General features: G+C 58.3%; 1 protein-coding gene across 1 annotated transcript in view; it reads left to right on the top strand.

The window, feature by feature from the left end:
- DNMT3B (DNA methyltransferase 3 beta) overlaps positions 1-12,682 on the top strand; it is a 33,010-nt gene that overhangs the window by 2,036 nt on the left and 18,292 nt on the right. Inside the window, exons 2-5 of the mRNA XM_025212175.1 lie at positions 5,716-5,860; positions 7,028-7,134; positions 10,177-10,320; positions 10,683-10,880. Of these exons, the coding sequence (XP_025067960.1) occupies positions 5,716-5,860; positions 7,028-7,134; positions 10,177-10,320; positions 10,683-10,880 (594 nt within the window). The remainder of the gene's footprint in view (positions 1-5,715; positions 5,861-7,027; positions 7,135-10,176; positions 10,321-10,682; positions 10,881-12,682) is intronic.

The following is a 12,682-nucleotide window of genomic DNA, read 5'->3' as shown; positions in this document are numbered from 1 at the left end:
CGGGGGCTCGTGCGGGCCCGGCCGTGCGGTGCGGTGCGGTGCGGTGCGAGCAGCCCTGGGTGCCGCTCCTCTGGCAGTCTCCCCGGTTGTTTTGCACAGAAGTGCGCGGGAGGGCGGCGAGGGGCTTCGCCAGGGCCGAGGAGCCTCCGGGGAGCATCCCTGCGCGCTCGGCCCCGGCTCCCAAAGGCCACGAGCGGAAGGCCCTGTGGGGCCAGGAGGGGAGAGGTCGGGTCTGCCGAGCAGAGATCAATCTGGGGTCTGCCTGGCAGCGGTTGACTTGGTCCCGGAGGAGAGGAGAGGAGAGGAGAGGGGCGGCCCCCGGGGCCAGCGCAGAGCTTGTGTTCACTTGTTAAGCTGTTGCAGCAGAAGCGAGGGTGGAAATGTGGGTAGCAGGGGGCTGGAGAGAGACAAAGGGTCCCTGCACCGGCCAGCGGGGCCTTACTCTCCTTGCCGTGGCAGTGTGGATGCAGGGCAGGAGAGCTGACGCCCGGCTGCGAGCATGGGCTGTCTTTCCCTCGGTGCTGGTGCACCGGACCCGTCGGCACCGGGCAAGGTGCCCGGGGGCTGGGAAAAGAAACCTCGCAAAGGAAGCGAAGATGAACCGTGGCAGTGCCCTGCTCCCCCTGCCCCCCTGGGCTGGGGCCATGGCGCCCGCCTGCAGGAACCGCTCCCGGGGCCAGGAGGGGTCTGTCTCATCCCTTCTGGGTGCTGGGGTTTCCCGGAGGGAAGTCACAAGCCACACAAGGCAGGTGTGCACATGCTACAGCAGTGAGCACAGCCGAAGGGGCTGGGCTAGTGCCTGGCCCGGGCATAGGTGCCAGGATGAGTCTGGGCCTGGCTGTCTCCAGGAGAAAAGGTGTCCTCCCCATCCACGAGTGCTGGCGAACCTGGAGCAATCCCAGTGTGGACAGCAGTAGGTCTAATGCACCCTGATGCATCAAGGCAAAGGATGAACGGGGCCAAAAAAGAGAGGGGAGGGGAAGGGGTGGGACACCTGGGTGGGGGGAGCCCCAGGCTGTGGTTGTGGGAGGAGAGGGAGCTGGTGGCACAGGTGAGGTCAGGAGCAGGTGAGCAGGGCCAGGAGGGGGCTTTAATGAGCCGAAGGTTCCCTTTCTTATGCACCTCTTTTCTCTCCAGGATTAGCAGGAAATGCCCCGTTCCAGGCTGTTTGTGAGGAGATGGCTCAGGCCTGGCTCTGGAAGGGTCTGCACACAGTCATTGGGCCCCTTTTTTGTTATTCAAACGGAGCGGAGGAGATGGAGCCATCCTGCCAAAGACCTCCCTGCCCGGGGCCTTTTGGCTTCCCCTTGGCAGTGTCTGCAGGCACCGGCTGAGCTGCTGCTGCAGCCTCTGCACCCAGAGGGGAAAGGCACCTGAGGAGCCTAATTGAATGCTGCTTCCTGGGGTAGGAAAACCGAAACTAGCCCAGAACCAGCGCGGAGCTGCAGTCGTCGGCAGTGCCCAGCAGGGGCTGCAGGGAGGAAGGCAGAGGCAAGGGAGGAAATGGTGTTTCCTGGGGAAGCCCCTGCGGCTCTCCCTGCCCCCCAGACCTGGCTGCATCTGTGCACTGTGTTCATGGCACAGCAGGAGCTGCAAGACTGGGTCTGGGTCCGAACCCGCCAGCGCTGCTGTCTTGGGACACAGCCCTTGCTTGGGATGTTGCAGAGCCAGAGGTGTTTCAGGAAGCAGCGAGTGCTGGTCCCTTGGAAGCTTTAAATAGCAGGACTGAAGCCTCGAGCTGCTCCCTTCTCTCCTGGCTCTTCTACCACGCGTGTCCCTGCAGTGCCCGAGCACCTGCTGGTAATGCGCATCTATCGTGAGTTCTCTTCCCCTTCTCTCCAGGAAGAGAAGTGTTTCAGGGCATGGTTTTGTCTCAGGGTGGTTTGCACGCGTGTTGCTGCGTGTCTCTGGAGGAGGTTGGGGGGCCTGGGATGTGCCTGGCGCTTGGCGTGGAAGGTGACAGCTTGTGATGGTCCATGGCTCTGCAGGTTGTGCTCAGTGGGGAGGGCAGGGCATGGGGGCAATGGGCTGGGGCAGCTGTGGTGATAAGCAGGAGGGCTGTTGTGTTGTGTGTCACCTCCAGCTTTTCCAAGGCAGCTGGTCGTTGTGAAATGCCCGGGTCACTGTGGACAGGCTGGTGAGATCCTCATGGCTGAATTGGCTTCACGCTGTTGGGTTGCTTGACTAGGGCTGTAATGGCAGCAGATGGCACTGCGGGTATCCCCAGATGCCCCCCCCAAGGGCAGTATGGGGGTGCCTGCAGCAAAGCCGCATCTGATTCCCGATGCACGAATTCCTGTGCTTTGAAAACTCAGCCCTGAAACCCCAGGGGTGCGTTTCTTGCCAGAGTTGCTGCTTTTTGGCTCTTAGGAGCATGCAGAAGAAACAAGGCAGCTCAGGGAGCTGTGCAGCTGGGGAAGCAGAAGCGGGGCACTGGGATGCTGGCAATGGCCCTCTCCAAAACGCTGTGGCATTTTACAGCTTCGGGCTAGAAGCAGCCTGGCCTGGAGGCCTGCAGGGTTCAGGGCTCAGTAGTGAGCGGCAGTGGCTGCACTGAGGCTCAGCAGCCCCAGGGGCTGGCGTGACGTGGGAGTGACGTGACGCTGGCTGCCCGCTCAAGACATGTAGCAGTAACAGTCTCTGATGGGCCCAGGAGGTGACACCCAGCTCTGGGTGCAGATGTTGGGAGGCTCCCTGAGCTCAGGGCTGTGCAGCTCTGGGACTCCTCTTGTAGCAGCGGCTTGGAGATGGGGTCTGGCCCGCACCTAGTGACAACCCCAGCAGGGTGAAGGGACCTGGGCCGATTGCCTGGTCCAGGCGTATGCACGGAGGCAGGGTCCGGTGCCTGCACCACCCCAGCAGAGGCTTGATTAACCTTTCCTTTAAAGTCTCCAGTGCATGAGATTTCAACATCCTGGGGCAGCCTGGTCCAGGATTTCTCTGCCCTTGCAGTTAGGAAGTTTCCCTAGTGCCTCTCCTAAGCCGCCTTCTTTGAAGCCAGTTCAGCTGATTTCTCATCATTCCCCGCAGCGGCTGTGGAGGATAATCGATCCTCATCTACTTTTTAACAGCTAGTTACATGCTACACGGCTGGTACTACACAGCTGGTATTGCACCCTCCCGCATCCCCCCCCTTTTCCAGACTAAACACACCCAGCTCCTTCAACTTTCCCCCCCAGATCGTACTTCCCAAACCTCCTCTCATTCCCGGACCTCCCTTCTGGACTCTCCAGCTTGCAGTGCGGGGCCCAAAAGTGGACGCTGCCCTTCCACGAAAGCCTCCCCAGAGCCGAGGAGAGCAGACTACATTCCTCCTGCGATGCGGCCTGGGATGAGATGTGCCTCTCTCATGCAGCATTGCCTTGCCTTGCATTGCGTTGCCGGCTCCTGTTTCCTTTGCAGTCTGTTGTAAGCTGCAGCCCCTCTTCTGCCATCTCACGCGGCAGGAGTCTGAAGCCTGTCGGGGGACCGTGGGGTCTCTGGGGGCAGGACCTGACCTCTGGGAGGGTGCCTGCCTGTCTGTTCGGCCCAGCTTCCGTGAGAGACATCTCCGGGGAGAAAATACCTCCCCCCGAGCTGCTGGTGATGGCAGCCAGCAGGCCTTCCCACCCGGCGGCCTGTGATTAGCAAGGAGTGGAGCGAGTCTGGGCAGCTCCTGGTAATTGTTCCTTTGGTCTGGAGCAGATGTGCTGGATGGGGAGACGTTCACAAACCTGCTGTAGGGCCTTACGGAGCAGAGACTTTCCCTCTCATCCCTTTGTTCAGAGGTGGCTGTGCTCCAGAGCAAAGGAGGCGAATGGGCGCTTGGCAGAGACGGGGTGGGGGCTGGATCCCTGAGGTTTTGGGCCAGGCGAGTTTGTTGGATGAGGTGACAGGAGCTCAGAAAGCAGAAACCTTGGTTGTTTTTTTGCACAAAATGCAGAGGCCTTTGAGAGAGGGCAGGGATGGGATGGGAGGGGAGGAGGAAAAAGAGAAGGCCAAAAAAACCTGGGAGTCTTCTCCTAGGCTCTAGACCCCCGAGGCTGACCTTCCCCCTCGGCCGGTCCTGCACCCCCAGTCCCTAAAGACGTTAGGATCTGTAAATGGGTAACGGGTCGGGTGGTGCCTGTGAGATCCGGTCGGTCTCCCTCTCTCTCTCCCACCTTTTCTATTCTTCGTGGCTGCAGCCAGTGAAACATCAAAGCTACGTTGACTTCAGCAGGCGCAGGGCAGGTTCCTGGTAATCTGGGCCGGGTGCTGGGCTCCATCACCTAAGGCTTTCTGATTTCGCTGGGTGGAGCAGGGCCAGGCTTCTGCTTCCACTGGCGCTGCGCACTCCTGGGGTGGGGGGGTTGCTGGTCAGGACAAGGTGAGGGGCTGCTGCTTCTCCCTGGACTCATTTCCCATCCAGCAAATTCACCCCTGGCAGAGGTGGGCCGCTGGTTTGCTGCACACGTGTGATGATGATGGGTAGGGCAGGTGCTCCGTTGTCCTGGCTGAAGCTTCTCTATAAGCCAAGTATTTAAATCTCCGTGCACCAACATCTGGAAACAAGGCAGTGCCCATGAGCTGCTGGAGCAGCGTGTTGCTATCCCTCTCTGGTTTGTATTTTCTTGCTTTGGGCTCATTCTGCCTCCAAAGCCTCTTGCCCAAGAAGCTCCCAGTGACTCTGGTCTTGGTTCTCCTGCAAGCAGGTTGCAGCCTCCAGGGGGAACGTTGCCGGGTGGTTAAACAGATGCAGCATGCAGCGCGGAGCACTTGAGCTGTTGCTTTTGGTGTTGGTGCCAAGAGATAGGAGTATTTACAACCTGGCTTAACAAAGCCCGATGCAAATGCTACAGCAGCTGCGGGGTGGAGCTGGCTGGAGGGATGTGAAGGTGATTATGCAGGTGTCCAGGCAGGTGTGCAGTGCCAGGGCGCCGAGAGGGCCGGGCTAGTAGTACATAGGGAGGTCCCCTGTCTTGGCATGGGGACCTCCAGTTTCCTGGGCCTCCCTTGCAGCGGGGCTCAGCTGCTGGGGCTGTGAGCTGGGTTTTTATCTAGCTCTCAGTACAGAGCATGCCCTGTGGATGTGGGTGCCCCTGAAACATCTTGGCACCTTGTTTCCCTTTGTTCTGGACTAGACTAAGCCCATGTCCCGGGCAGGCCCCTGCACCGCTCGCTCTGCTTCTGTTCCACTCGAGCCCCTTTTGACTTTGGAGGGAGGTTTGCAGACTGCAGGACTTTGCCCCGGTGACTGTCTGGCCGGACACTTTGCTAGTGTCCTCCTGCCGCTGGCTTTGTCCCCGCCAGTGCCAGGCTGCAGGGACAACCCCTCTGGCCTTTTTTGCAAAGGAAACTGTCTGGTCAAGAGGCAAGAAAGAGACTTTGTCTGCAGGTGGCTGGGTCAGGTTAAGCACGTCTGGTGTGCGTTACAGCGGGGATCCTCCTCTCTCCTGCCCCTGCACAAATCGGGAATGACTGGCTGTGTGAAGCGAGATCCTTACTCGGATCGTACTGGATGGGGCCGAATGCAGGAGGTGCGGTCACGCGTGACATGTGCCATCTGAGCAGGATGGGGTGTAAAACCCTGGCCTAGCACGTGTCACAGTAGGGGAGTGGTGGGTCTGATCTGGCGAAGATGGTGAAACGGAGGATGAGTTTGGGCTGGATTTAGCAGTCATCCCAGCCCGCTTGCCTGCCCATGACCCCTCCGGCCATGCAGGAGGGCTCACGTTCCCATCTGCTCTTCCGCAGGCCAGCATGAAGAAGGAAAATCCTCCCAGCGACGAGATGGACTGCAGGGCCGAGCTGGTCTTCCTCAGCGCAGGCTGCGCCAACCCCACCAAAGACGAAGCTTCTCCCCCAGCTCTGGAAGCAAACGGGAAGCCTGATGCTCAAGGTCAGTCTCCTCTCACGCGCTCCCTCGCGCCCTGCGAGTGCGCTACCGTCCTGGGGGTGGTGTGCGTGCAGTGCTGGCCCCCGGAGCCCGTGCCAGGACCGGGGTGGTGGGCTTCCTGGGGCTTGCCCAGGCTGTGCAGGTACTGAAGGCGCCCCAAATGGCCGGCCTGGGGTGCGGGCGCATCCTGCTGCCCTCGCAGAGGAACAAACGCGCTCGGTCCTGTTTCTGCCAACAGCAAGGGCTGTAGCAGGAGGATTAGGCCCACTGCACACAGGAGCGACGGGGCGGTTTGTGCTAGGCGGTGATGCTGGCGATGTATTTCACCGGTGCCCTGCAGCTTCATACCTGGCACCATCCAGCCCCGGCATCGCCCGCCGGTGAAAGTCCTGAGCAGCAGAGTGCAAGCCATGCGGCCCCTGAGCCAGGTGCTGGGTTGGGCCCTGCCCCTGAGTTGCTTGAACTGCCAGGACCCGAGTGAGCAGCCCAGTGGGAGCATCCGTGTGCACAGCAATGCTGCTGACCCCCCAAGAGTCTGATACTTGGTAGTTTCCTAAAGCTCCAGCTCCTGGATTCATGTGATTAGACCGGAATCTGAGCTTTCATTTAAAAAGAAATAATACTGCTTTTATCTGTTGCATCTGTTGGGGAGAAAAAAAAGCTGGAAAACATGGCCAAGAGGGAGGCACGATGCCCTGAGGGTTGGTTACTAACCTGGGACTTGGGCAGCTGCGGCTCTGCTGGCGTCCTGGAGCACTTTCCACTTCCTTCCTCTGTGCCTCAGTGGCTCTGTCTGTAAAATGGGCTCATACCATGTGCTGGGTAGGCAGAATGCTAGGCAGGAGCTGTGTTGCTGCACCTTAGAGGCTCAGGATCCAGGAGAGCAATAGAGGCCAGCATTGATCATAGTCTCAACATCTGTGGCTCTGTTAATCCCACGATGTGCCGAGGCCTGGCTTGGGATTTCTGAACGCTCCTGGTCCAGAGCACTCCAGAAGGGAGAGCTGAGTTGGGTGCTGCAGACCGGGGCAAAGTTTCTGCCCTGGGCACCTGGGTGAGCTCTCCCTCCCTGTCTGCACCAGCACTGATTTGTGCAGCGCCGTTAGGGAGCGTGCTCTGAAAGGATGGACTCGCTGAGAACAAGCTTGCTTTGGTCTGTTCCTCGCACAGATGCTGACGATCTAAGAATACCGGCCCATAGGAACAAGAGGATAAGCAAGGAAGACCTCGCCAAGGAAAACCTGTCCTGGCCACTGATCCTGAGGGAGTCTCCGGAGGTAAGAGGGTCCTCGCACAGAGCATCGTGCGGCTCCGTGTTGCACGGTGTCCTAGCCTGGGAAAGAGCCCCAGGACTTAGAAGGATGCAGCTCATTTGTGCAGCACAGCGAGTTCAAGGGGCCTTGCACTCCTTCACTCATTATTCACTCGTTACCCACGCCCAACATGAGCGTACCTGAGCGCCCGCTGTGGGAGCTGATGAGAGAGGCCCACAGCTTCCAGGATGCAGTAAGGGTGGACTCTGTGTTTGGCCCGTCTGCGCACTTGGCCAGCAGATCCGTAGCAGAACAGCTGCAGCTTCTGCCTCGGACGAGAGCGCGTCCAGCATTGTCGCACCGCAAGCCAAACAGCGCTTGGTTCTTGCTGAGCGAACTCCTGTTTATGGAGCAAAGAGCTCCAAAATGAGATGACAGTCAATGCTTCCCTTCCCCTGAGCTCCCTCCCGGTGCCCTCAGGGGTATTTGAATGCAGTGTGGGGGGTAGGGTTACACTCCTTTGCAAGGGTAGACGGGCTTGTGGTTGAGGCCCAAGTCCTGGACTCTTGTCCTGGTTCTGCCCCGGAGAACGTGTCATGCCCTTGTCTAGAAAGGGGAGGGCAAGTAACTCCCCGAGTGTGTTGCACAGGAAGGCACAAGCTGAAATCCTCCCACGGAGAGTGCTATAGCCGAGGGCCAAGAGTTTCTGGGAGCAGCAGGCTAGAAAGCAGGAGCTGGTGCCAGGGCAAGCCTCTGCCTTCGCACGAAACTCGGAGCCTCCCTCTGGGGAAACCCCTGCGTTTTTCTAGCAGCAAAAGCAGGAACTTCTGAAATTTCAGACCAACCGATTCCTTGCTGGCCCCAAGCAGTGAAGCATGGCGGAGAGTTGGCTCTCCGCCCCAGCCGGGGGTCTGCAGACACATGATCCCACCTGCCTGGCACCCTGAGCCAGGACTCCCTGTCCTCTCGGACCGTCCCTGCCACGCGCTGCTCCAGTTCTGTCTGGACGCGACTCAGGCTTCTTGCTCCATTGCTTGGCTCAGATGCACATTCCCAAACTTCACTCCTCTGGGAAGAACCTTGTTCCAACTTCCACTCGCAAGGTTTGCACGGCCCGTGGTGTTATGCACTCCTAATACAACATATTAGTAGCGGGGCACCGATAAAGATTTTTTTTGGCCGATACCTATCCGATTATTAACCACCTATATTAACCGCGGGTTGAGTTGCGTTGGGCCGGGCCGGGCAGCTCCGCTCCGCCTGCCCCAGTCACGTCTGCAGCATTCGGTGCCTCTTACAGCGCCCGCCCCAGCCCGCAGCCCTCGGGACAGCGCCGCAGCTGCTCGGGTCCAGCCCGCCGGTGAGGGTTGCGGGTATAACCAGGGCACCCCGGCTCATGGGAGGGAACCGGGAGCCCTGTGGGCGAGAGGAAGCCCAGGCCTCTGGGGACCCCAGCCAGAAGGCATCATTATCAGAGAATAGTATCTACTATAAAAGCCGATAACCAATACTGTAAACTTCCCTTTTCTCGGTGCTGATCCGACAAGCAACCGATATGTTGGTGCACCTCTGCATATCGGGTCATCATAATGGGTCGTTGAAACAGTGTCAGTAGTCTAATAATATAATAATTTATCTTTTTGTTCGGTCATGAAGGGCAGTGGCTGCTTAGTGCAGGTGGAAACATCTCATCTCACTTCCAAAATCAAAATAATTTTTTCTAGGATACAGAAAACAGCTGTTTCTGCAATTAGTGCGTGGGAGTCTTACCTTTTCTTGTTCAAAGTGTCAAACAGATTCATTCTAACACCAACCAGAGACACTTTGATCTAGAAAATGAGGGAAGATTTTTTTTCCTGTAACACTAAGAACAGCTGTGACTTAACGACTTTAAAAAAAATAAATAAAGGAACAGATTATTTCAACTGTTATGACACGTCAGCAGTGGTGGTGCTTAATATGAAATCATCAGCCAGGTAAAATGTTAATAGGAGAGCAAATTATACTGATTTTATTTTTAAATAATTGAAGACATTATTATTTTTTTATTTTGACAGTTTAAAGCAAGGTTTTGATTCCTCCCTTCCCTTAAAAGAGGGGTTTCCGAAATGAAATTTGTTCCATTTAAAAACTACATTGTAAATTGAAAATGTAATATTCTATATTTGCATAATATATAATTTAATTGGCAATTAAAACATTGTAATATATTTGCATTTAATAGAATATTATGATCTCTTGAAAATGCTGGTTTCCCTTAACCAGGATTTTTCATCACAAAACTGTCCTGAGAGTTTTCCAGCAGGCTGTACTGCAGACATGGGCTGAAAACCGGTTGCAAGAGCAATTTAATGGGCGTGACTGACTTTTGCCTTTTGCTCCAAGTGTGAAGATGAATGTGGAGATGTGTCTGGCCACCAGCTTTCGTGCTCTAGCTCTAGCTAACACCCGGCGCTGTTGCACCGCATGCAGGGTGCACGGCTGGTGGTGTGCCCGGGGAAGGTTGCCCTGGGAGCTCCTGCAGAATCAGGTGCTGTGCTGGCCATGCCTAGCACATGGAGCAGGTCGAGAGAGAGGAATGCAGAAGAACAGCTTTCTTCCCCAGATGCAGATGCTCTGCCTCCCCTGCCCTTAAACTTCCAGTGACCGAGACCCACTGCCATCGGTTGCTTTGCTGTAGCCCCTTGAAGCAAGATCAGGGTCATCACTGGTCTCGAGGCTAAGGCATCGGCATTGGGGCCACGTTTTGCAGTGTATAGTCATGCTGGCGGTAGAGCTGGTGCCTTGCCCACAGGACCGGCGGTCACGACCACCTTTGGTTTCATGTTCTGGGTGATCAAATGACGCTTTTGTGTCACTGCAGCCGTGCTGTAATAGAGATGGTGGAGCTGCTCTTTGCCATTTTTTCACTCTCCCTATTCCCCCTTACCCATTCCTTCCTCTCCTGTGCTTCCGGTTGCGCGCCCCACACCCTGGACCATGCTGCCTCCTGGGACAAGCTGCGGTGACCCCGTGTAGGGCTGGCAGCGAAGGCCCTGACCGCAGCTTCTTCTCTCTGGGCTGCAGGTGCGACAGCGCGGCATGGCTGGCTGGGAAACCAGCCTGCGCCAGAGGCCCCCTCCCCGCATCATCTTCCAGGCAGGACTGAATTCCCAGGAGATGAAGCACAGAGAGAGCGACCTGGAGAGCGACAGGGAGGTTCCCTGCAGGGTAAGGGGCTGTGGGGGGCTGTCTTGGATGCAGGTTTGCAATGGAAGCAGCCTGAGCCAGGGCTGGAGCGCTGGGCTGGGACCCAGGCTGACCAGTCCCAGCCCGCAGAGGCCTGCTGTTGCGGGAGTTGAGCCCACTCTGCTCCCCTTCTTGCAGGGGCCAGCGGCTTGTGCATGCTGCCTTTCCTTGCTCCCACCCCTCCCTGCCCCGTCCATGCTGGCTCTGAGTCCCAGCCTGGAAGCATGGTGTGCAAGGTGCTTGCAGGGGTGCTGCATCACAGCATGGGGTTGCCTTCCTACCCTGGGTGCTTGCCTTGCTTCCCCCTTCTTCTTCGTTGGCCACTCACGCCCTGCTCTCCCCAGCGGAGTGCTAGGAGGAGGATGACCATGCCGCTCCGGGCTCCCACCCTTGATTTCATGGAAGAGGACTCCAAGGAGTCATCTCAGAGCAGCAGCATGTCCTCTGGCAGCAGCATGCAGGAGGTCCAGAACGGCCAGGCCGAGCTCGGCTCCGAGGAGAAGGACGGCAGGGATGTTGGGGAGGTGCCGGTGGAGTATCAGGTAGGGACCCCCGTGAGCCCTGCCCTGGATGGCTGGTTTAGGGGTGCAGCTTCCCTTGGCACCCTGGCACAGGCCTGAGGCAGGCAGGGATGTCCTAAAGGGATAGACACACTCCCGAGCACGGCTAACATCTCTTGGGCCTTTCAGTCTCTAGCAGGGGCTCGAGCTGGGCAAACTCTTTGGACTTTGCATCTCTCCTTGCCTCTTACTTATGTCCCCTTCTCCTTGCCTGGTCCTACCTAATGCTCCTTTTCCAGCCAGAAGGGCACAGGGCTGTATCAAGGATGTCTGCTGGCAGGCAGGCAGCCCGGGAGGGGCTTGACGTGGTGCCAGGTGTCTGCTCTGCTGTGGGGTCCGGCCCAGGAGGGAACGCAGCCAGGCTGCAGAGCAGAGATGCTGAGTTAGCTCTCCTGCGCGCTACTCTTGCTGCAGGGCAGGCGTGTGATCCAGCAGAGGCATGTGTGCCATGCACGCCGGGCTGGCTGCGAGCCAGGGCCCGGGGCAGGTGTGCAGTTGCGTGCACTGAGCTGCTTCATCGGGGTGCTGCATGGTAGAGAGGGCATCTGGGGCTGGAGGCTGCCGGGGCATGGTCAGAAGCATGCTGGCATCGCTCTGTTGCATTTTGCTGGAGACTGAGGCCCCTGATTGCACAACAGATTTGCACAGCCTCCGGGTCTTCTCTTTTCTTCCTCCCCTGCCCGGGCTGGCAGTTCCCTATGGCTCCTCGAGCGAGGGCATCTCTGCTGCCTGCTGTCCCTCTGTGGGGACTCTTTCTCCTGGGCCTGGCAGAGACCTGGGGGCTGCAGCATGGACCCTGGCTCCACTGCCTGATACCCAGCCAGGAGATACCTGCTCTTTCTTTGCTGCACAGGGGCAAAGGGGACGGGGAAGCGACCAGCTGCCTGGGCCTTTTCCTGGAGCCTCTCCAAGATGCTCTCAGCCAGGAGCTCCGAGCCCTCCACTCCCATCCTCTGTAAGCACGGAGGATGCATCCCACGGGGTCAGGCCTCGGGGCTGCATGCCCCCTCGCCCTACAGGGAACCGTGCATGCTCGTGCTGTGGATTCCCAACTCCAGCCCCATGGGAGATGCAATCCACCGTCCAGGAGGTTGGGACTGGGGCTGAGCACCATGAGACAGGCCAGTAATGGCAGAAGGGGAGCAGCCCTGGCATCATCTGCCCCTAACCCCATTGCCAATGAGTGCATCTCTTCGGTGCCTGCTCAGACGGTGACACCTGTCTTGGGGCCAGAGTTGTACTGCTGCAGCTGTGGGGCTCTGCATAGCTGGGTCTGCGTGCGTCTTGATGGCCGATTTTTGCTCCCATCACATGGTGGGAGTGAGACCAGCACGGCAGCCAGGTGGGGAGCCGGCTCTCGGGCTAGCAGAGGCGGTTATCTGGCACATCCAGGCAAGAGCACCAAAGTATCAGGGATCTGTGTGAGGACACTGCCTAGGAATGGGTGCAGCCCAGTCCCCTGGCCTGCGACCACTAGCCCGGGACGCGGCCGGCTGCAGAAAGGCGATGCATGTTTCTGTCCCTGCCTCGGTGTTGAACACAATCTCGAGGCCGCGGCTTCGTGGCAGGCTGCTCCAATACATTTGCACGGTGCAGGCGAGGATACCGGCAGGAGCAGGCATGCCCGCACGCTCGTGCCAGCAGGCCAGCTGGGCTGGAGCAGGATGGGGCATGCAGTCCAGACGAATGTGCCAGGGGGCCGGGCTGGGTGGGAGGCTGCCAATGCACGCCTGTCCCTCCTTGCTGTGCCCTGTCCTGTCAGTAGTGAGACCGGGCCTGGGTCT

Source organism: Alligator sinensis, unplaced genomic scaffold (genome assembly GCF_000455745.1).
Source record: "Alligator sinensis unplaced genomic scaffold, ASM45574v1 scaffold1032_1, whole genome shotgun sequence".
Lineage (NCBI taxonomy): Eukaryota > Metazoa > Chordata > Crocodylia > Alligatoridae > Alligator > Alligator sinensis.
Note: the sequence above shows the minus strand (reverse complement) of the source record. Positions and strands in the feature narration are given on the sequence as shown.